The sequence below is a fragment of the Erinaceus europaeus genome, chromosome 3, assembly GCF_950295315.1.
Source record: "Erinaceus europaeus chromosome 3, mEriEur2.1, whole genome shotgun sequence".
Lineage (NCBI taxonomy): Eukaryota > Metazoa > Chordata > Mammalia > Eulipotyphla > Erinaceidae > Erinaceus > Erinaceus europaeus.
The window spans coordinates 88319017-88344068 of record NC_080164.1 but is presented as its reverse complement, the minus strand read 5'-3'; the positions used below and the strand labels follow the sequence as shown (position 1 = coordinate 88344068).

The window sequence follows — 25052 nt, the reverse complement described above, 5'->3', positions numbered from 1 at the left end:
TGTAAACTCCTCTAGCCCCTGTTATTTCCCACCATTTAGTACAGCAATTTACAAATGCCTTAAAAAAAAAATAAAATAAAGGGGACCATTTGTTCCCCTTTAGATAAAACACAAGGCGGAACCTAAGTAAATAAAGGGCATAAAATGGGAGCTTTTCTGACCGAAGTGCAGGTGAGGAGGTACTCACAGCCTGACCTCGGGGCTACTTTGCTTTGTTCCCGTGGCTTGAAAACAGTTAACCTGACATCTTATAACTCTCAGTTATTTCTTTAGTGACTATCACTTCAACATTCCTTCTAGTAATAGGAAACAGTAATATATATTTGTGTGATAAGATTAAATACTGACTATCCAGAGAAAGCCATGAAAAATTCGGGAGATGGGTGGCTTTTTATTTATTTTAAAATGCTGATTTTTTTTTAGGTGTCCCAGGAGAATTCGCCTTTATTCCAGTGAGTGCCCTTTTTATTCCCATCCATAAATCTCTGGGTCATTGGTGAGCCTGAGCCCTCTTATCAAATAAAAATGAATTGTGTGTTTTCCTCCTCAACTGGAAATGCTTGTTATATAAATATTTTAAGACGGTATGTGCACATTAAAAATAATAATAATACCTAGAAACCAGAGCAAAAATAGAGAAGCGGAAATGCCTCCTCTTGCTAGCTTTATTCCCTTGAGATCATCACCATTAATCGTGTGGAAAGTATTCTCCTCTACCTTCCTGTGCAATTACTTAAACATATAAATGTTGTTAGGACCATGTTAAACACTCATACACTGTTCTACAAGTGACCCTTCCTAGGCCTGGTTACTACAGAAATTCCCTTATTATCTTATTTATTATTGGATAGAAACAGAGAAATTGAGAGGGGGGAGATAGTGAGGGAGAAAGACAAGTGCAGCTCTACTTCACCACTCATGAAGCTTTCGCCATGGAGGTCAGGGGCTTGAACCCAGGTCCTTATGCACTGTATGTAATATGTGTGCTTAACCAGGTGTGCCACTGCCCGGCCTCCATCCCTTATTCTTTGTAGTACTTCCATTCTATTCTTTTATAGGGATAGATTATATTTTAATTAACTGACCTGAAAACATATATTCAGCTATTTCTGGCCTTTCCTGTTTTGCTATCCATTTTTCACAGTTAGTTAAAATATTTACATTCCCTACCCTGTACATCCTACATCTGAGTGTTCTTCTACAAGCTTTCTAGAAAGAAAACATGTGTGCGTATGTTTGTGCATGCCTGTGTGTTTATGGTTAATGAAAGGAGGAAATGTATATTTAATTCATTTTTTATTTATTATTACCTCTATTTATTTATTGGATAGAAACTACCAGAAATCAAGAGGAAAAGGAGTGATGGGGGGGCAGGTGGTAGTATAGTGGGTTAAGCGTGCTTGGCATGAAGCACAAGGACCAGCATAAGGGTCCCAGTTCTAGCCCCAGCTCCCCACCTGCAAAGAGGTCGCTTCACAAGCAGTGAAGCAGGTCTGCAGGTGTCTATCTTTGTCTCCCCTCCTCTCTAGATTTCTCTCTGTTCTATCCAACATCAGTGGAAACAATAAGGGCAACAAAGTGGGAAAAATGGCCTTTAGGAGAAGTGGATTCATAGTACAGGCAGAGAGCCCCAGCAATAACCCTGGAGGCAGAAAAAAATAAAAGAGAGAGAGGGAGAGAGACAGAAAGACACCTGCAGCCCTGCTTCACAACTCATAAAGCTTTCCCCCTGCAGGTGGGGGCCGGGGGCTCAAACCTGAGTCCTTGTGCTTTGAAACATGTGTGATCAACCAGGTGCACCACCACCTGGCCCCATTTAATTTCTTAATACTTCCTTTTGCCCTCACCAGCCACATTCAAGTGTGTCCATTTCTCCATGACTCCAAGGACAGATGTGTCTTGTTTTTGCCTAAGCCTGAAGGAAGAACTGCTATTTGCCAACCCTGCTTCCAACCTCTGCCAACCAATTCCAAGGTCATTTATTATCTTTGTTGAGATCACTGAAGAAAAACAGCCAAGGTTGTCATATAGCAATAAAAAGCCCCTATGAAGCAAAAGAGTTAATGCATTAGATGCCTGCTATATCTAGAGTACCTAGCAATAATGCTCCTCAGGGGGTCAGGTGATGGCACACCTAGTTGAGCGCACATATTTCAGAGCACAAGGACTCAGGTTCTAGTCCCCGGTCCCCACTTGCAGGAAAGCTTTGCAAGTGGTGTAGCAGTGCTGCAGGTGTCTTCCTGTCTCTCTTCCTCTCTACCTCCCTCTTCCTTCTCAATTTCTTACTGTCTCTATCCAATAAAGATTTTTTAAAACTTTTTTTAAAATAATAATACTCAGTACTACCTGGATATCAGGTAGTTTTTAGTAACTAGTTATACGACTACCTCTCCCCCCAAACTGGCAAAAGTTTAAATAGCCTGGTCCTCACATCTGTTGCCAGCATCTGACTGTGGGATGGGAGCTAAAGCCTAGCTTGCTAGGATGGGCTGCACGTAGACTCCCCCTGGGACAGTGGGAAGAGGTTACACTGTGTTTGGGGCAGGGGGGTGGCGAGACTTGCATTTAGGTTGATTGACATGGTGCAACTGGTTTATATTTCCAACACAAATCAAATAGCGGGGGAAAACCCAATCTATTTAGTTCATACTCTTTTCTCGCTTTCTTTTTTCATATAAAAGAAAAAACAAATTAGGTGACCGGTTAGTTGTAAACTGTGGTCATCCCATGGTTCAGCTAAACCTTGTACACTATCATAAAATGGGCTTAAATCTTGGACTGGTGTTCTTGTCAGTGGGAAATAGGGTTTCTGTGAAAAGAGGAAAGTTAGTGGAGACCAAGAGCCACATGCCCAGCTTTACTAGTGTAAGAAGCTCTTTGGTGCCACTCCCCTAGTCAACTCATTGTTTTTTCTGTCCTTTAATACAGCCAGGCAGTGTACAAGGTGTACTGACAGGATCAGCCCGCCAAAATGCTGGACTAGCTGGCTTTGAAAGAAAGCTTGTGTAACCATTCATTGTATGGGTGAGGTTGACAAAAGCCACAAAGGAAGTTGGCACATTTCCTCCACCCATTTGACCTTGTGAGTGTTAACTTTCTTTTTTATATGAATATGTCTTAAAATAGCTAGCTCAGTTGTAGTTGAATATGCACATCACTTACCTAGTGCTATAAATTTTCAAGGAATGAAAGCATGCTTGGGGGGGGAGTGGGGTTCAAACTGTGTCTCATAGGTAGAACACAGATTTCATAATCCAGGGCCCAGGTTCCAGCCCCAGCCCTCAACCCCCCTCAGCCACCACATGGGAATGCCTAGTGGGCAGCAGTCAGGGAGACTTCCAAGTGGTGGAATGGTTCTCCTTTTCTTCTATCTAGAGGAAAGAGGGGGGAGAAAAAGGTTCTTGGGAGAGGTGAAATACTGTAATCCCCTAGCTCCAGCAATAACAGTAAAATAAATAAATAAAACTTTTTTACTTTTGTGATCCGGGAGGTAGCGCAGTGGATGAAGCATCAGACTCTCAAGCATGAGGTCCTGAGTTCAGTCCCCGCCAGCACATGTAGCAGAGTGATGTCTGGTTCTTTGTCTCTCTCCTCCTATCTTTCTCATTAATAAATAAAGAAAATCTTCAAAAAAAAAAATTTGACTTTTTAAAGGAGATTTTTTTTTGCGTTCTCTCTTTTTTTTATGTTTTTTTAATTGGGAAATTAATGTTTCACATTTAACAGTAAATACAATAGTTTCTACATGCATAACATTCCCCAATTTCCTATATAACAATACAACCCCCACTAGGTCCTCTGTCATCCTTCTTGGATCTGTATTCTCCCTACCTACCCACCCCAGAGTCTTTTACTTTGGTGCAATACGCCAATTCCAGTTCAGGTTCTACTTGTGTTTTCTCTTCTAACCTTGTTTTTCAACTTCTGCCTGAGAGTGAGATCATCCCATATTCATCCTTCTATTTCTGACTTATTTCACTTAACATGAATTTTTCAAGGTGCATCCAAGATCGGCTGAAAACGGTGAAGTGGCCATTTTTTATAGCTGAGTAGTATTCCATTGTGTATATATACCACAACTTGCTCAGCCACTCATCTGTTGTTGGACACCTGGGTTGCTTCCAGGTTTTGGCTATTACCAATTGTGCTGCTAAGAACATATGTGTACACAGATCTTTTTTGATGGGTGGTTTGGATTCCTTAGGATATATCCTCAGGAGAAGAATTTCAGGATCATAGGGTAGGTCCATTTCTAGCCTTCTGAGAGTTCTCCAGACTGTTCTCCACAGAGGTTGGACCAATTAACATTCCCACCAGCAGTGTAGGAGGGCAGGAGATTTTTTTTTTTTTAATTTACAGGGTTATTGCTGGGGCTCTGTGCCTGTACTATGAATCCACTGCTCCTGGCAGCCATTCCTTCCATTTTCTTGTTATGGTGGTTGTTGTTATTGTTGTTGTCATTATCGTATTGCTGTTATTGTTGTTGGATAGGACAGAGAGAAATAGAGGAGGGGAAGACAGAGAAAGGGAGAGAAAGACACCTGCAGACCTGCTTCACTGCATATGAAGCGGCCCCCCTGCAGGTGGGGAGCCGGAGCTCAATCAGTCCTTGAGTTTCACACCATGTGCACTTAGCCTGGTAAGCAACTGCTCAGCCCCCTTAAAGGAGAGATTTATTTATAAATTTATTCATTCATTCATTCATGAAAGAGAACCAGTGTATAACTCTAGCACATGTGAGCCAAGATGTCATACCTAAGAGTCCCAACTCTATTCATTGTTCCAAGTCCTATATCACAAGAAGAGAACTCATAATTTGTGTCCTTTCCAGTGCTTTTAACATTAGTTACTCAATAAATGTTTGTCCCTTGAATGTATAACCCAAAAAGAAAAAAAAAAATGATAGACCTTTACTATTGCCAGGGCCAGGCAGTGGTGCACCTGGTTAAGCTCACTGTGTAACAGCAAAGCTAACTGCCCACTGTGCTAACAGCAAAGCACCTGAAGCAGGCAGGAAACCGAAGTATAGGAGGTTGAGAAATCTGGTATTGAGCCTTTTGTGCAATTTCTCTCTCTCTCTCTCTCTCTCTCTCTCTCTCTCTCTCTCTCCTTTCTTCCCTTCTCTTCCCTTTTATTAGTGACTTTATATTGATTTACAAAATTATAAGATATAATTCCATACCTTTCCCACCACCAGAGTTCTGTCTCTCCATTCTGTCCATTGGAAACTTAATTAGTTCTCCCAAGAGCACAGATATGGGTTGATTGTTATTTCTGTAGCTATCTATATTTATATGTATTTGCCCATTTTTTCCTATGGTCCTGCCTTTTCTCCCCAAGTCACACCTACTACTTCTGAGTGTCCTTCCTTAACCTCCCCACCCTTTTCCCCAGTTCCTGATGGATTTGGAGTTCAGAGCCCTCTGGTTATCTTCCCCTAACATTTCTCCCCCTCTGAGAATATGGACCAAAGTTCTTTTTGGGTTGCAGAAGGTGGAAGGTCTGGCTTCTGTAATTGCTTCTCTGCTGCACATGGGTGTTGGCACCTTCCTTCCTTTCTTTTTTACTAAAAGATGAGAGGGAGAGACAGAGAAGAGAAATCCAGTGCTGCTTTATTGTTTGTGAAATTTACCCCCTGAAGGTGAGGGCCAGGGACTTGAACCCAGGTTCTCATGAGTGGCACTGTCTGCACTCTACAGGGTGCACCACCAGCTGGCCCCCCCTTTTTTTTTTACTTTTACTTTTCTTCTTCTTTTTTTTTTTATAACCAGAACACTGCTCAGCTCTGCCTTATGATGGATGATGGTATGGGAAATTGAACCTGGGACCTTAAAGTCTCAGGCTTAAAGGTAATTTGCATAACCATCATGCTGTCTCTCCAGCCTCTTTTTTCCCCCTATTTTAATTTTTTTTAATTATCTTTATTTATTTATTGGATAGAGACAGCCAGAAATTGAGGGGTAAGGGGAGAGAGACACACAGAGAGAGAGAGACACATACACAGAGAGAGACAGACAGACAGCTGCAGTACTGCCCCACCACTCATGAAGCTTTCCCCCTGCAAATGGGACCTGGGTTCTTGGCATTGTAACACATGCGCTTAACCAGGTGCACCACCACCCAGCCCCTTTCTCCCTATTTTTTAAGGTACTCTTTCCTCCTTGTTCTGGTATTACATACCACCTAATCATTGTTGGCATTTACTATCCTAGTCCTCTCCCTATCTCTTTTCTTAGAAGTCCATTGTGTTATTCTTCTTGCTTGTTAATGGCAAATTTCTTTGCCAATATGACCACAGCCTCCATGGTCTTGGCTTTTTGTGGCTTGTGACTTTAAAAGGACTCACCTTGAAATCATTACCATGGAAAGGTGGTAAGACACCCCCTCACACCAGAAGTTGACTGGGCTTCTCTGTTCACTCCAGCAGGAATCCTTATAGAGGTTCCTTCCATGGAGTTCTGGTTCCCATGATGGCAGAGTTGGGAGTTACGCTGAGTAGACTCATACTCCAGCCTGCCTATCAAGACTGAGAGCTTTCACAGCTGCAAATTAGCCCCACATGCATTTAGACCAGATGTTTATGTGTGCTTTGTCCATTTCAGGAGGTTAAACTGTTAGGGGAAAAATATCTTAACTCATGTTCTATTTATATACACATCATCAAACATAAACTAAAGGCCCCCAGACTAATCCGTCACCGGGAAGCCTTCAGCCCAGAGATTAGCTTCCTTCCTTTTGCTGCCTCAAGATAACAGTTGGATTCTCTATTATCACTCCAGCCAGTTGCCTGTTTCCAGTTTCCTGCTCTGTGTATTTTGCGTATTGCTCATGGGAAATGATTTTTTTTTCTAAGCTAAGGCACACATGGGGACTCCACCCTCCTGTATTCTTTTCTTTTGAGTTAGTTTGGTTTTTCTTATTTTTTTTTAAACAAGTTAAGCATTGAAATGAATTGTTAACATTAGTGTACATTAATTCTCAGAACTGTTGACCTATTGGGTCACATTAATGTAACCTATCTTTCTGTATATCTTGAGATTTCATTCTGCTCCACAGCTAAGCGGCAGAAGTAGCCACACAGCAAAATTTGTCAAGCCTTTTGACTTGACTTTGGGTCCTTTTTAATCTGAGAGAGTATATCAAATTGCATTTTAAAAAATATTTATTTATTCCCTTTTGTTGCCCTTATTGTTTTATTGTTGTAGTTATTATTGCTGTCGTTGTTGGATAGGACAGAGAGAAACGGAGAGAGGAGGGGAAGACAGAGGGGGAAAGAAAGATAGACACCTGCAGACCTGCTTCACCGCTTGTGAAGCGACTTCCCTGCAGGTGGGGAGCCAGGGCCTGGAACCGGGATCCTTACGCCGGTCCTTGCACTTTGTGCCACCTGCGCTTAACCTGCTGCGCTACTGCCCGACTCCGAAATTTTATTTTTTTAAATCATTTATCAAACAACGATACAACTGTAGGAAAAGCAGCTCTGTTGCGAAAGCCTTGTTTGTAGTGCACCATCAACAGTTAGCTATTTAGGGCCTCCCTATCTGACAGGGAATCTCCTCCTCCTTGATTTCAGTATGACTACCAGCAGTAGCAAGATTTATTGAAAGACATTTTGCTGGGCACTGGAGGCTGGCTGATTGATTCAACAAATGGATGAATGTGCTTTTTACTCTGCCTAGAATATACTGAGTCTCTAGACAGATACAGAATCAGGTCCTTGCTCTGGAGGTAGATACTGTCTAGGTGAGCCTAGAACACTGCCTACCTAATAAAAATGGTAAGTGACCACATGTCAGCAACTGGTGGACTAGCTAATCTTAGCCTTGGACTTAAAGGAATCCTAAGAGGAGAAAATGGTGGGGAGAGTAAGAGGCTTGTGAAAGGTGAGACCTCAGTATAGGGTGACTAGGCCCACTGGACTGGAACACGAAGAGGGTGGTATTTCAGGGAAGATCCTAGAGGCAGCAGGTGGAAGAGGATGAGAGCACACAAAAGAGGCTGCCAAGGACCCTCAGATCAATCCAGGTTCAGAGATTTTGGTGGTTGAGGGCCATCAAAAGTTTGGTACTGTGGTGTAACTTTGAAAAATCAGTTCACTTTATGTGTAACTTTGAAAAACCAGATCACTGTGACAGCACTGTATGAGGTGAGTGAGACTAGCAAAGGCGCATGGCAGGGCCTTCAGTTGTTGCCAGAAGGTGGGTCCTGGAGCCATACTCAGGGTCATGAGACTTCTCTTCCAGACACACAGAAATACATTGTTGAAATCATTCTCTTAACAATTGATCCTGTGTTTCTTTTCTTTCTTTCTTTCTTCCTTTCTTTCTTTCTTTCTTTCTTTCTTTCTTTCTTTCTTTCTTTCTTTCTTTCTTTCTTTTTCTTTGCCTCTATAGCAGGGACTCAGTGCCAGCACTATGAATCCACTGCTCCTGGAGGCTATTTTTTTCCTTTTTTTTTTTTTGCCCTTGTTGTGGTTGTTATTGTTGCTATAGTTGCTGTTGTTGTTGGATAGGACAGAGAGAAATCAAGAGAGGAGGGGAAGACAAAGGGGGGAGAGAAAGATAAACACCTGCAGACCTGCTTCACTGCTTGTGAAGCAACCCCCCCTGCAGGTGGGGAGCTGGAGGCTCAAACCTAGATCCTCACTATGTGCACTTAACCCGCTGCCTTACTGCCCAGCTCCTTGATCCTGTGCTTCTTTGTTACAGTTGCTTTTATTTTCACTTTTGTTCCCCCAGCTACACTTCTTTTTTAAAGCATTTCTTTTACCTATTAATGACAGAAGACAGAACCTGAGTATCACGGTGGCACTTGTGATGTCAGGGATCAAACTCAAGACTTCAAGCTTGTAAGTCTAGTACTTTATTCATGGTGCCACTTCTCAGGCCACTTCAGCTACATTTCTAGCTCATTAAATATAAGAAACCTTGACTTGGATATAGTTTTTTGCACATGACAGACACTTTGTAAGTGTGAGTGCTTCTTAATAAATTCTCAGTCACATTCCAGCTCAGCTTTTGATACAGCATTGCTAGTTGAAATTTCCAGTGGTAGACATGTGCTTAAGGGATAATTGCTTTATTGTTTGCTTTCGTTTGTCTCATGACATTCATCCTTGTGCCTTCTCTCCTACTATGAGCTCAAGTCTTCACCTAACTTAGTGATAGGACTTTACAGAGAAACATTCTACAATGGCCAAATGTTACACTCTTGGGGAAAAAAAAATTAGCAAATATCCTTGGATTCGATGAGCAGGTTCAGACTATTTGAAAAGAAGGTAAAAGAAAGATTTGATCTCTGAAGTCAAGGGTAAACTCAAGCTCTGAAGGGGTAATGAATGAGGTCACTTGCTCATTTCTGTATTTTCCAGACTTTCCATCCAGAGATGTTCCATGCTTCTGGGCATTCCTCCACCCCTTCCCAGAGCCCAAACGGTGGCATGTGGTGGCTGTGACTGCGTTTAACACTTGGCACATAGGGTGTCACAGAAAGCTGCTGTGCGGTCTTTTCCATTACACAGTGCCCTTCCTGTTCATCCAGACTCTTTCTGTGCTCTGTCACTTAGCTCCTGCCAACACTGTTCCTTTTCCCAGTTAAGACAGCAAGTTCTCCAGAATAGGATAACTAGTATTCACATAAATGTTAAAAATATACGTGTGTGTGTGTGTGTGTGTGTGTGTGTGTGTGTGTCCCAACCAAAAAATATAATAGTCTCCCAGTATCGAAGAAAATGAGAAGAAAATACATAGATGATGTGTCTAGAGGGGGCAGATGATGGGAAGGGCATTCACAATGCTTTGGTGACAACTAGGCAGGTATGTTTCTTTGTTTTTAAAATGCCTCATCCTCTTGCTTCAGGGCGTCTTCTGCAAACGCTAGAAGAAAGGGCGTCTTCTAAAAGTTTTCCAATTATCCATCAGAAACTAAAGAAAACAACACCTGACTTAGAAGAGATGTAGCCAGGTATTTGCATCTCTCTTCACCTGACTGAGCAGTCTAAGAGACAGCACAAGACCCAGGGACAGTCATCCCAGCACAGACCAGCCCCACACTGCTGGCTGGAGACGCCAAGTAGGCATTACCTGCACTGAGCCTCAAACTTGACTGGGAGGGGTCTGTCTTCTCTCCCATCTCCCCGGCAGTTAACACTTGGCTGATGCAGTAAGTTTTGAAGAAGTTACATGGCTGTCCAGGTGCATGACAGTGTTACTAGCAGGCACTTCATCTTATAAAATTCTATTTTTTTTTATTTGTTTTTAAGGTTTTATTAAGGAAAGAGAGAAAAGCAGAGCATCACTCTAGTACCTTGATGACAGGGATTGAACCCAGGACCTCATGATTGAGTCCAGCACCTTATCTACTGCATCACCCCCAGGGCTGGCCTACCTTCTGTTGTCAGGCAAGAATACCACAGTAGGAGTCCACTTAGAATCCATGCCTTCCAATACACACACCTTATACTTTGTTGCATTGGGCTTTTCCCTTCTGTCTCTCAATAGCTGCCATTGACCTGGCAGCTGGCTGACTTCTCTGAGCCTGTGTGTGAACTTAGCTGTTTGAACCTCACTCTCAGAGCCACTCTGTTTCTCTTGGTCCCAGGTCAAATCTGTGGTCCCGGGAAAATTGTTCTGCAGACATATGTAAGAGTCCTGCCTGACTGCCACACCTGCACATAGCTCTCTGCTGTGAACCCCTGCTGGTTCTATCTTTTATTCATGTGCTTCTCCAGGGTTTTTTTTTTCTTTGTCTGTTTTGCCCTTGGAGTTATTGCTGGGACTTTATGCCTACAAGACTATGTATATATATATTGCTCTTGAAGCTTCACCTAGGTTTGAACCTGGGTCTTCGAATATGGTAACATGTGTACTCTACCCAATGAGTCATCACGTGGCTTCTACCTACTCTGCCATTTCCAGACAGCTGGAGCTGCCTCCCGTCCCAGAGGCTTATATCAGTAGATAGATGGTAATGTCCCCGTGGATAAGAGGCAGAAGTGTCCTCAGGTGCAGTCTTGGGTTCCGTTCTGTATGCACCATTGTGACAGGCAAGTCAAAGGACTGTGAGGAGACCAACTCTCTGCAGCTTCAATGGCAGAGTGATCTTGCTCTAGTATAGCCTCTATCCCAGTGACAGAGAAAGCCTCTTGGTAAAAAGGACTCTAGTTAGGATGACTCTAGTTAGGATTAGGGGTGAGTTTATACCTCTCACCATTGGAATGCTACTTGAAGGAGGCATTGTAGCATGGTGATTAAGACCCTGAGCTCCAGAGCCAACCTGTCCAGGTTCCTGGTCCTTTTAGTAATTCATGAAGTACTTACGATGGTTGTACATACTTGGATTGGGACCTGGGACCTTATTTGTGCTCAGTGAATACAATCATTAATTCAATTAAAAGGGAAGAGGAAGCATCCCCCTCCCCCCACACACACACACTCTCCTTCCCCCAGCATGGCTCTGCTCTCTGCCTATCGAAGGTGCCAGGGAGCCCCTAAGGAATCTCTGGTATCAACTCTGGGCTGTCTCTGGTTTCTCTCTGTATAAGCAACAACCTCCTGTCTCCTACTCAGCAGTTTCCCCTTTCCCAGTGTTTTAAATATCTAATAGGATGAGATAGAAGGAACTTTTTTTGTTGTTGTTTTGAAAGTAAATTGATTTAGGTGATCTAGGAGGTGGTATAATGGATAGAGTGTTGGACTCTCAAGCCTGAGGTCCTGAGTCTGTTGTTTGGCATCACATGTGCCCGAGTGATGTCAAATTATTCTCCTTCCTCTCCCTCTCTCTTTCTTTCTTTCTTTCTTTCTTTCTTTCTTTCTTTCTTTCTTTCTTTCTTTCTCATTAATAAAGCCTTAGAAAGAAAGAAGGATGGTCTAGAGGACTTGTAAAGGTTTGTTCTTCCCAGAGAGGAAGTGATCCCAGATCCCTAGAATGCTGCTGGGGTGGGGTCTGGTTTAATGAGTCAGCAGCACACCAGCTGGCCACTTTGATGTGCACTTTACCTCATTCAAGACTGGAGCTGCCCGGCAAGGCCCTATTGATAAAATCTGGGATGATGGTGGCTGATAAGCCTGGGCCAGGGTGGGAAACCTGCCTGATGTCGGGAGACCCCACCTGCAATTTTGAGCAGGACTGGGTGGGGACCCCCTCTTGAGGAAGAGGGGAAGACAGAGGCATGGTTTGACTTGACCAACAGCAGTCAGAGGCCCTGGAAAGGTGACCAGAAAACAGAAGTGTCCACTACCACTCACTCTGACTGAGGGAGAGCCCAGCCCTCAGTCCCCCTGCTAGCAAGGGTCCCCCTGTCTCCCCAGAAAGCACAGAGCCCTTTGTGGAATGGGTGGGCCTGCAGGTGAGAATCTCTGCTGCCATCATGGAACAAAGGGCCAGAATCAAAAGACCTTTGATGTGGGCACAGGGGCATGGCACTCCTGCCCAGGTGGCCCTCTCTGGAAAGTGCTCTGTGAGAACCCAGCAGACGCTGCCTCCTTTTGGTGTGAGCTCAGAATACTCAGCAGGGCCCTGCCTAGGCCCTTCTGCCATTTTGGACCTGAGGGCCCTTTATTGTGAGTGACAGCAATGTCCCTAACCTCTCCCTACTAGCTGCCAGTAGCACCTCCCTCCCAGCCATCCTTCTGGCATTACCAAAGCATTCCCCCCCCCCCCCCGCCAGATTCCACCCCACCTTCAGACAAGAACCTCTGGTTCTTACAAACCCCATCATGATGGGGCTTAGAAGGATTGCTTCTTGCCATGGCCCAGTGTGCCCCATCTTTGGGGAATTGGGACTGGCTGCATGGCTCAGACACTGTCTGTGCCAAGGACCTCCTGGTCCTTGAGCCTGGCTTCTGGCCACCTCTGCTGAGCCTTTCTGGGCTAGCAGTATAGGACTGATGTCATCGTGTCTTCTCAGGAAGGGAGGAACAAAGGACGGAGTCCCCAAGCATATAGTTTCATCCTCAAGGAGGCTGCCAGGTATTTCCCCCCTCCCTGGCTCTCCTTGCAGCCTCACCAGTGTTTGCTGATCACCCAGCACCTCAGTGAGAGGACACAGAGCAGGCTAAGCTGGCAGGGCTCTGTGTATCTCTATTGAGCCCCTTTCTAGCTTCACATGTGTCATAAGGATATTGATCCCTATGGGCCAGGTCTCCAAATGGTGTCATGTCTCTTCCACTGCAGTACCCAGAGCCTGAGGAACTTGGGTGATTTTTCTAGCATACTCAGACTGCCTGGACCCTGCTTCTGAAGGTGAGAGTCAAAAAGAAAGAGTAGGACAGAGAGGGAAGAAAGCCAACTCCCTGGTTATTTCCTCTTCTATTTCAAGTTTCCTCTGTCCTACCTGGAGTGTCTGAGGGCAGCTGCAACCCTTGCTCCATTTGATGACTGCTTTGCTCTCTCTGTTCCCATCTGTTTATCTTGGGCCTAGATAGTAACACTTCAGGATAGGTCTCTATGGAAGTGTGCTTAGAGTCTCTTGAAGCATAGCCTCAGAATCTCCTCAGAAACTTTCCTATTAATTCATAAACTAAAAGGAGCATGGTATGGGTGTGGTTTTGTTCAGAGAGAGGAAAGGGTTTGTTTTTGTTAGGTGGGGAGAGACAGAGAAGGAGAGACACCTGCAACACTGCTTCATCTATCCTGAAACCCCTGTGGTCTTGAACCTGAGTCCTCACACTTAGTAACGTTTGCTCTACCAGTTACAATACCACCTGCACCAGAGTTACTTCTTTCTTTTTAATATTTATTTATTCCTTTTTGTTGCCCTTGTCGTTTTATTGTTGTAGTTATTATAGTTGTTATTGATGTCATCATTGTTGGATAGGACAGAGGGGGAGAGAAAGACACCTGCAAACCTGCTTCACTGCTTGTGAAGCGACGCCCCTGTGGTGGGGGCCTGGGGGCTCAAACCAGGATCCTTACGCAGGTCCTTGCGCTTTGTGCCATGTGTTATTTCCTTAATGCCAGATCCATCCACAGACATGACAGTAGGCTAAGGGACACATTTGTCACTGGCTTATTAACAAATAGCTTTAAGAAGGTTTTCATTTTGATCTTATTTCTTTGATAAGGGAGGACTTGGCAGTGACTTGGAGCCCCAAATGTTTTATTAACAGCATAGGATGTCCATCAGAGGCTTTATAAAAGGCATTTCCAGATCTAGTGTAGCATATAAAAGATATTCTAAATTGAAGGATTACTAGTTGCTCCTAAATACATGTGAGTCAGGAGGTTTCTCATCTGCATAATGGACTGAGGAGCTTAGTGTGTCTGTGATCTGCTCTAGACCTACTCCTATAAAACAGCCAACTCTTGCCCCCCCCCCCAAAAAAAAAAGGTACTTCCCTGTGTCACTGTCACAAAGTTACTATCCATCATGGTGACTGACTGCATGGTTAATAATGCAGGCAGTCATTTCTCTAGGGCCTGCCATGGTGCCACTACAGCTCCTTATCTACTCTATAGCCTGTCCCACACTACCTTTGTCTCTTTGAAAACCCACCCTTTCTCATTCCTGTTCTTGGGTGTCTGTGTCACCACTGAAGCAGCCTTTCTCCTTCTGACAGGCTGGCTGTTCCTATAGGGAAGTATAGGCAGGGGAGCAGCTGGCTTAGCAGAGCCCATGGCTGTCTTACCTACAGGGCTGGCAGCAGTTGACATTTCACTCAGGATCACTTACCTTCTCTCTCCCCGTGGTGAGATGGATGGAGAGCCCAACAAAGCCTGCCCAGGATGCTCTGGTTACCCTAGTACTCCCAGGCCTCCAGGCATGGGCACCATCAACAAAGGTGTGTCTTCAGTTGCCACCCAGTGGTATTTCAGTGCATTAGAAAGCAGTTGGAATCTGCTTTCTTTTTCATCAGTTGGTTGTGGGAGCATCTTGGAATTTCCACAGTAGGGAGACCCCAGGGCCTTGAGTCACAAACTCATGAAAATGGAATTAGCAGTGGGCCCAGTAACTAGCAGAAGGGTGGGGCTGCCATATGGAGAATAACCAGTGAATACCAGGGCATGTTTTGTGGGTCCCTGTTGAAGGTCTTCAGTAGCCTGTAGTCAGACAGTAGGGCGGGGTGCACAATCAGGGTCACCAGTGATTTATCCTAGGTGGCACTTTGCACACAAGAGAAGTGATTGCTTGCTATCTCTTGAGCTCTGCAACACCCACCCACTCCACTCCATCCCATGTCTTTGCATATATTGTGTAAACACATGCACGCACACAAAGTCACTTGCCATAACACACACTAGGAATTTGACCCCTCAGATAGGACACTGTTGGGCAGGACTGCTCAGTAAGCTCAGGAGAAATTTGGGATTTCAGTTATTCTGAAGTGCAATTTAGAATTCTAACGATTCAGGAGAAAATGAAATGAGCGAGAACATAGGCTATTCTGCTGGATGGCTAGATGGCACTCTCGGGCTCAGGTGTTCCAGGGTGGTACAGTTCCTTCCTCCCTAGGCATTGGCCTGGCCTGGCTCAGGGGAGCTAAGCAGGAAGTTGATAAACTTCGTTTTAGCTGCTCTTCTTGGGCTGTGGATTTGTCATCCTGCTGTGAGACAGACACGCACACACATACACACACACTCACACTTACTCCACAGCCTATGGCTAAGCTGGTTCTTCTCTGCTTGCAGATGAGCGTGAGGCTGTACAGAAGAAGACATTCACCAAATGGGTCAACTCCCACCTCGCCCGGGTGTCCTGCAGGATCACAGACCTGTACGCTGACCTGCGTGATGGGCGCATGCTCATCAAGCTGCTGGAGGTCCTCTCTGGAGAGAGGCTGGTAAGTGGACGCGCTCCACTTTGTGTGCCACGGGTGGGCAGAGAAACACAAGTGTGAGCTTGCCTGCTCCTGAGTGCTATGCAGTTAATGACTAATACCCTCAAGGAGACTCTTGATAAATGAGATGAGCATGTGGGCAAATTCTCAGTGTCAAGGTGATGTTCTTGAACTGTAAGAAAGAGGCTTCGTTCTGGTCATATCACTACCTTTGTTCAGAAAGCTCCTGGCTGGCACCTGCTGCTTCAACAAGGCAGGCCTAGTGATGGAAACTGCAGGACCAGGCTTGGGCACTGGCCCCAAGATGAATCTCTATCCTACAAGGTCATGGAATAATTTAAAATGTCTCTTGCTGATTCTCTGGAAAATCTGAGCTGCTGTTTTAAGGTGGCAGGAATTGAATTCTGTGGACTCTTGATTTTTTTGTTTCTCTCTTTTTAAATTTTATTTATCTATTTATTTATTTTAAAAAGGAGATATTAACAAAACCATAGGCTAAGAGGGGTACAACTCCACACAGTTCCCACCACCGGATCTCCTGTATCCCCTCCCCTCCCCTGATAGCTTTCCTATTCTTTATCCCTCTGGGAATATGGACCCAAGGTCATTGTGGGATGCAGAAGGTGGAAGGTCTGGCTTCTGTAATTGCTTCCCCGCTGAACATGGCATTGACTGGTCGATCCATACTCCCAGCTTGCCTCTCTCTTTCCCGAGTAGGGTGGGGCTCTGGGGAAGCAGAGCTCCAGGATACATTGGTGGGGTCATCTGTCCAAGGATGTCTGGTTGGCATCATGCTAGCATATGGAATCTGGTGGCTGAAAACAGTTAACACAAAGCCAAACAAATTGTTGAACATCATGGACCTAAAGGCTGGAATAGCGCAGGTGAAGTGTTGGGGGATCCTCCATTTTATAGAGAGCTAGTAGGCATATTTTAGTTATATTTCAAAGGGCCTGTAGCTATACTAGGTTTTGTTGTTTTTTTTCTCTGAGCCTGAAATCTGATATGCAGGTGGATCCAAGTTATTGTCTGGGGAGGTGATGTCATGGCTGGAAAAGGGACAGAAAGCTGGATCAGGGAAGAGAGTAGCTCCCTAATATGGGGGAGGGGTATAAATATTGTTGACTGTAAAACTCATCGATTTGATGTGATCTGGGGCCCATATTCAACTTAGGAGCCTATGTGACCTCTGCATCCCTGTATATCTGAGCTCATATTCTGTGGTCATGAGTAGGAACATCCCAAGCTGCCCCAATATAGACCCATCTTCCTCAGGTGTAGCATAGATTATGTTGTCCATCCTCCCTTCAGAGGATGGAACATTCTCTACCGTTGTTGATCCAATTTTTTTCTCTCTTTATTTCCTCCCTGCACACTTTTTTACTTGGGTAAGGGCTGTGTAGGGTGAAGCTGGCATATTGTCATCTCCTTGGGAACCTGAATTGGCAACTAAAGCTTTGGATTAATTCACTGTGAAGTTGTCAGCCTACAGTGAGAATTTCCTCCCCCTTAGCTACGCCAGAGCTACCGCAGGCCTCTCGGATGTGACTTTTGTTTATGAATCTTCAACCGCAGAAGCTTAACCAGTCACATAACTGACCCAACAGGTTTTTCTCTTGCCCTGGTCTGAAAGTGAATGCTGTCTGCTACCAGTGTTCATACGATTTCATAGGTGGTGGTGGGACCAAGCCAGAGCCGCCCCATGACAGAGCCCCACAGCTGCAGTGACATCACCAGGAAAATATGATGGTGCTGGTTGGCCAAGCTGCCAGGAAGCCTTATATTTCACTCAGTCTCCTCCCCATAACTTGACAGCCACTTCAGATCTTTCTGTTACCTTGATCTGTAACTGGCCCAAAGAGAGAATGGCCTTCTTAAACCTGAGTGGAAATGAAACGAGATTTCTCTCATATATTTATTATTGAATAGAGACAAAGAGAAATTGAGGAAAAGAGAGACACCTGCAACCTCCTATAGATGGAGGCCAGGGGCTTGAACCTGGGTCCTTTCGCACAGTGCTTAACCAGGTGCACCACTCACTGTCTGATCCCTCTTCCTTTTTTTTTTTTGTTTAAAGAACAGGCTCCTCTCAAAACCCAAAGCACTTTGTCTCACTTATTTATAGTGAGTTCTATGCCTGTGTTCCCTAAATGGTCAAGTGCTGTCACTTCATTTTTGTAGTGAATCAATGGGTCACATCAGACAGACTAGATGAAGCAGGGAGACTCTCACCCAGCTCAGAAGGCTGCCCAGAAGGTGGTTTGCAGGATGTGAGTGAAGGCAGGGAGCCCACGTAGGGGAGGGTGAGGGCCACATGTTTGTTGCATTTGAATTTGGTTTTTGTAAGGAGTCTGTCTGGAGCACCTTGGCTAAAATTACTGCAGCCTGCAACTTTAAATTTCATTTTTGTTACCAGATTTTTCCTCCTTAACCTTTGAACCCTTTCATTTTCCTCTTGATGTTTGCCCTAGTAGATTGTGTGTATTGATTTCTCTCTCTTTTTAAAGATTTCTTTTATTTCTTTTTATTATTATTATCTTTATTGATTGAATAGAGAGAGCCAGAAATCGAAGAAGGTAGGGAGAAATAGAGAGGGAGAAAGACAGAGAGATACCTGCAGCCCTGCTTCGCCAGTCGTGAAGCTTTCTCCCCAGCAGGTGGGACTGAGGGCTCAAACCTGGGCCCTTACACATTGTAACGTGTGCTTAGCCAGGTGTACCACCATTCGGCCCCTTGATTTCCGTTTTTGAAATGGTGTTTGAAAGGAGTGAAGAAATCATGAAGAGTCACATGAAACATATTAGTGTGAACTATACTTCCTGTCTTTATGAGGGCATTGCCACTGCCAGCTGGCGACACGTACTCCCCCCCCCAAAAAAAAAAAAACAAACAAACAAAAAAAAAAAAAACCTCATCTCCAATATGGAGAGAAAGATACCATGGCACCGAAGCTCCTCCCAGTGTGGCGGAAGGTGAGCTTAAATCTGAGTTATACACCTGATGGAGCAGGTGCCCTGTACAAGTTCTTTTCCACAGAGAGCTAATAAAAAAGGAGAAACTGCATGGACTCGGGTCCCAGCCAGGGGAGCCAGATGGAAATCTCAGAGACAGCTGGATGTCCTGTTAGAGCTTTCAGGATGAGTGCCTCCCACCCTGCTCTTAGTAGAAACGTGTGTGGCAGTGAATATCTGGTTTTGATCACAAGACAAAAACATAAGCAACTAGTATACTAAGACCAGAAATGGTCATGCCATTTTCTCTTTCCTCTTCCCCTGAAAAGTAAACATAGGTGCATTCAATTGTTCCTTGAAGTGGTTCTTCCACTGTGCCACACGCCAGTTATATTCTTTTTTTTTTTTTTTGCCTCCAGGGTTATTGGTGGGGCTTGGTGCCTACACTATGAATCTACTGCTCTTGGCAGTCACTTTTCCATTTTATTTATTGGATAGAAGAACAGAGAGAAATTGAGAGGGGAGAGAGAGAGGGAGAAATAAAGATAGACCTGCAGACCTGCTTCACCAATCCCAAGATGCTTTTGTTTTCCTTTTTTGCTTCTCAAACAAAGACCTCGTCACTGTGGTTATTGCACCGTCCTGCAAACCCTAATGCCCCACAGGGTGCAATTGGCCCCATCTCCAGAATAGTCAGGCAGTCCAGGCAGAACAGTGGCCATGAGAAAGAGTCATCAACACCCGCATACCTTCCCAGAGGCATGGACTTCCACTCTGGCCACTGTGCCCCAGGACATGCCACTCTCTCAGAGAAAGGGCCTGAACTGACTGCCTGTTTTGTTTTGTTTTGTATTCTTAAGGTTAATTAGTGAATTTGTTGATTACTTAATGAGGAGAGAGAATGAGAACCAAGCATCACTTTGGCCCATGTGATGCCAGGAATCAAACTTGACCCCATCCATGCCTTAGAATCCATATGCTCTATGCACTGCACCACTTGCTAGGCCACTGGGCTAACTGTTTAAGTAAGCAATTCATTGTTTTGAGATATGAGAGGTGGCAGCTTACCCCTCTAAGTCTCACTTCTCCTTTATAATCAGGAGATGATCTGGAATGAGTCCTGGCATGGAGGTAGTGTTGGTAAAGATTTGGAAGCAAAAGGGACCTTGGGAAGGGGATACATTTAAGTGCCTCCAGATGATAGGACCATGGTCCGAAAAGGGAAAAGCAGCGAGGAGAGGCCGGTAGCACACTGGGCTAAGGACACACAGTGCAAAGTTCAAGGATCCCAGTTTTCTCTCTCCCTCTCTATCTTCCCCTCTTCTCCAATTTCTCTTTGTCCTATCCAATAAAATGGGGGGAAATGGCCACCAGGAGCAGTGGGTTTGTTGTCCCAGCACTGAGCCCCAGTGATAACCCTGGAGGCAAAAAGAAAGGAAAGAAGGAAGGGAGGGAGGAAGGGAGGAAGGGAGGAAGGGAGGAAGGAAGGAAGGAAGGAAGGAAGGAAGGAAGGAAGGAAGGAAGGAAGGAAGGAAGGAAGGAAAGCAGCAAGGCTTGTTAACAGTGTAAAAGAGGCTGACTGGCAATAAGTGCTTCCTCAAAGGACTTTCTGCCCTGCTGCAAATCCCTCTTGTTTTTGAGTCCCTTGTGAGTCTAGTGTAGCTTTTCCTCTTCACATTGATAACATTTCAGACTACCCCAGCAGAAGGAACATACAGGACAGAGATGGACACGTTGCCATGGAACTAACCTGTGGCACACCAAGAATCTGATAGAGGCAGGTCAGGGAATGCTGCTTTTCTCGTCAGAATTAGCTACTCCAGGGACAAGGCTGCTGAAAGTGTGCCAAGCAGTGGCACACCCCGTAGAGCTCACACTTTAGCTGTGCACCAGGACCCAGGTTTAAGGCCCAGTCCTGCCCACCCCAACCCCCCATCTGCAGTGAGGGGTGTCATCACAAGTGGTGGAGCAGTACTGCAAGTGTCTCTTTTCTATTTTACTCTCTCTGACCCACTCCCTCTTTATTTCTATCTCAGGAAGAAAGGAAGTCACTAGGAGTGGTGGATTTGTCATGCAGGCACCAAGCACCAGACATAACACTAGTGGCAAAAGAATAATTAAAGAAAGTGTTTATTGTTGAGAGGGGACCTCTCTCCCTAGTTGCATTGTACTTGATTGTCCCCATCATGACCTCTTCTTCCTTTTGAGGAGATGGAAATTTAGTCATAAAAATAGCTCTTGGAAAGAATTGAAAATCATTTGCCAGATGGGAACTTGGTCTCCTTATTTCCTTTGATGCAGACATGGACCTCTCTCCCTTGTAATATGGTTTTTTTGTGTATCCAGTTGCATACTAACTGGTCAGAGGAGTGCCTTGTCTGTAAAAGCCAGTGTGCACCCATCTGTATAGTGGCAGAGAGGCAAAGGGAGAAAGGGAGAGAAGGTGAGACATCACTGTACGAGCCCCCTTTCTCCCAGTGCAGTGGGGGCCAGGCTCAAACCTGGGTCCCACACACAACAAAGCAGGTACTCTCTATGGCTTCTTATCTGAACAGTAGGACTGCTGTCATCAGGGATGCCACTGACTCCACAGACACTTCAGTGGGGACTGAAGCTTCCTCCAATACAGTGGAGACCGAGCTTGAACCTGGGTCTGGTGCAGGCCACAGCAAGCATACTATGTCTAGGTGCACTGTTTTGCTGGCCTACGGTAGTGTTATTGGAAAAGGCTTTTCCATTGAGCACTCTGTGTATATCCTACTGCTCTCTGTTGACACCTGCTGATAATCTTTTGAGGGTTCCTTTGTAGGTGAGTCCTCCCACCGTGTTCACCTTTTATGCTCAGGTCCCCACTTTGCATGTGCTCCTGCAATATCCTTGTGGCCCAGTTCCCATGTCATGGATGTGCAAACACAGTGCAACAAAGTGTCCCAGCCTCCAGGATCTTACTGTACCCTGCTGTGCTGTCCCCAACCCTACCGTTGAGAATTGTGTGCCATGTGTGTATCTCTTGCTTTTGCTTAAGTGTTCACATTTCTAAGGGCCTCTTTCAGATTTTAACACAACTTTGTGAAAGAAATAGATGTTCAGAGTATTCAAATTAACTGGTTTTCATGTTTTCCCTTTCTCCTTTCGTGTCCATCCCCATCTCCACTCCCAGGAAGTCGTATCCTTACTAAAGCCCCTCCCGATCACTCTCAGAGCAAGGTCATCACTTGGAAGTCCTCCTGATTGGAAGACCCCATTTTCTCATGTTGAGCCAGTGTTAGGAAGTAACCTACCCTAGAAAGCAGCAAATCTTATTTCTACTTTAAAGCAGCTAGAAACTTTGCAGGGTGGTGGAAGGAAGGAAGGCAGGCAGGTAGACATTGTATAGAGGGTAGCAGTAAGTTTGGAATTCTTCATGAAAATTGGGCTCCTTTTTACCTAAACTTATAACTTCTGTGCTCAATTATAAGCTGTATAAAAAAAGATAGGGAGGGGAGGTAGCATAATAGGTATGCAAAAGACATTTTATTCCTGAGGCTTTGAAGTCACAGGCTCAATCCCCCACAATACTGTAATCCAGAGCTCTACAATCCTCTGGTAAAATAAATAAACAAATAAATAAGTAGGGTGGGGGAGAAGGGAAGAAAGAAAAAGAACTCTGGGAAAGAGGGAAAGGATGGATAGGAAGAAAATTCTGGGGGGCTATTATATAATGAAATTGTACGCATGCATTTGTCAATGATTATACTGTAAAGCATTAACCCCCTCAATAGAAAAAGAAAGAGAATGGGAGAGGAAGGAGGAAAAGAAAGGAAGGAAAGAAGAAAATAGTTTTTTGTTTTTTTGTTTTTTGTTTTTTACCAGAGCACTGCTCAGGTCTGGCTTATAGTGGTGCAAAGGACTGAACCTGGGACTTTGGAGCCTCAGGCATAAAAGTCTCTTTGCAAAACCAGTATGTTATCTACATCCACCGTTATTTTTTTAAATTTTATTTATTTATTTATTTATTTATTTATTTATTTATTATTGGATAGAGACAGATATTGAGAAGGGACAGGGAGATAGAGAGGGAGAGAGACACCTGCAGCCCTGCTTCACCACTTGTAAAGTTTTCCCCCTGCTGGTGGAGACCAGGGGCTTGAACCTGGGTCCTTGCTCACTGTAATGTGAGTCCTTAACCAAGTGCACCACTGCTTGGCCCCAAGAAAGAATGAAAATATTCAGGGTAGTCTACTCTATATTTCCTAAAGGAAGGAAGGTAGGAAGAAAGTATATAGAAAATAGCAGTAACCAACTCGGTGACCTTTCCGAGTCGTCGGCTGTGCGGCAACGGCGGCCTGAGCCCGGGTCCGGCGTCGAGATGCTGCAAAGCTTTATGAAAAATGTTTGGACCCCCCTGCGGCCCTACTACACCCAGGTTTACCAGGAGATCTGGGTAGGAATGGGCTTGATGGGCTTCATTGTTTATAAGATCAGGAGTGCAGATAAGAAAAGTAAAGCTTTGAAAGCCTCTAAGCAGACTACAGGCCATGGCCATCACTAGCAGCTGCCCCGGGAGTGTGTGCAGATGGTGGGACGTCCGCCTGGCCGTGCCCTGCGGCACGCCGCGTTAGACGGGGGCCTGGGTATTGTACAAGAGTGAATAAAGGTTGTTGTGAGTCAAAAAAATAAAATAAAATAGCAGTAACTGGAATTACTTTGTTTTTAAGATTTTATTTATTTATTAATGAAAAACATAGGAGGAGAGAGAGAACCAGACATCACCCTGGTACATGTGCTGCTGGGGATTGAGCTCAGGACCTCATGCTTGAGAGTCAGATGCTTTATCTACTGTGCCACCTCCCGGGCCATAGTAACTGGAATTCTTTATGAAAGTTGAGTTCCTTTTCACCCAGCCTTCCAACTTCCGTTCCTTTACACCCAGCCTTCCAACTTCCGTACTCAGTCGTCAATTGTATACATTCCATGGTTAGACAAACCTGAAGAGTGAACAGCTACAGGGCTGGAAATAGATGGAGTGCCTCAAATGCACGAGACCCCAAATTTAATCCCCAGCACCACTTGAGAGAGCAACAAAACAGAAGTTGAGAAATTGAGAGAGGAGGGGGAGAGAAAGAGATACTTGCAGACCTTCTTCACTGCTTGTGAAGTGACCCCCTGCCACAGCTCAGTTTAAGAGTTCACACCCTGGGTTTAATTCCTGGTACCATATTAAGAAAGAGAACAATGTTTCCCCTTCCTTCCCCCACCTGGAGCTGAGCACTGCTGAGCTCTGGTTTATGGTGATATTGGGAATTGCTGTGGTATCTATTCTTTAAGTAAACTTTTCTCTTTTAATGCTCTTAGGTGAATACTATCTCTGGACCAAATGAGCACATAATTTTTATTAGTGATTTAATAATGATTAACAAGATTATAAGATGACAGGAGTAAAATTCCATACAGTTCCCACCACCCACCACCTGAATTCCATGTCCCATCCTCTCCATTGAAAGCTTCTCTATTCTTTATCCCTCTGGGAGTATGGACAAAAATTCTTTATGGGGTGCAGAGGTGGAAGGTCTGGCTTCTATAGCTTCTCTGCTGGACATGGGATCCATACCCATGGATCCATTACCCCCAGCCTGTTTCTATCTTTCCTTAGTGGGGTAGGGCTCTGGGAAGGTGAGATTCCAGGACATATTGGTGAGGTCATCTGCCCAGGGAAATCAGTTGGCATCATGGTAGCATCTGCAGCTTTATGACTGAAAGGCATAAGATATAAAGCAGGACAAATTGTTTAATAAACAGGAACTTAGGTAAGAATAGAGCAGATGGAACTAGGGTTTTCGCATGGGAAGAAGCTAGGTAGTCTGTTTAAAGTATATTCCAAGGGGCCCAGAACTTAGTGATTTTGAGCATATAAATATTTACTGTTCTGGTGTGTGGATGGGCAAATGCTGCATGAGAGACATCTGAACTCTGAGCAGCAGCACTGAGCCTGTCTCTGCCGTCCTGGATGCTTTGTTTCCACAATGTGCTTCCTGTTTCCAGCCGAAACCCACAAAGGGCCGCATGCGCATCCACTGCCTGGAGAACGTGGACAAGGCCCTCCAGTTCTTAAAGGAGCAGCGAGTCCATCTGGAAAACATGGGATCGCACGACATTGTGGATGGAAACCATCGGCTGACCCTTGGCCTCATCTGGACCATCATCCTGCGCTTCCAGGTAAATCCCTCTCTCATACAGACGTCCTTGCTGTGAGCCTTAGGTTAGAGCCATGTCTCTGTTAGGAGCACAGAGTTGAGAGTCACCAATAACTGCCCCTTAGGCACATGGGGCTGGTATAGGCTTAGCT

The 25052-nt window shown here is 44.8% G+C and overlaps 1 protein-coding gene across 1 annotated transcript in view; it reads left to right on the top strand.

Moving 5' to 3' along the window:
- SPTBN1 (spectrin beta, non-erythrocytic 1) overlaps positions 1–25052 on the top strand; it is a 173852-nt gene that overhangs the window by 75068 nt on the left and 73732 nt on the right. The window contains exons 2-3 of the mRNA XM_060187644.1: positions 15628–15779; positions 24749–24922. Coding sequence (XP_060043627.1) covers positions 15628–15779; positions 24749–24922 — 326 coding nt within the window. The remainder of the gene's footprint in view (positions 1–15627; positions 15780–24748; positions 24923–25052) is intronic.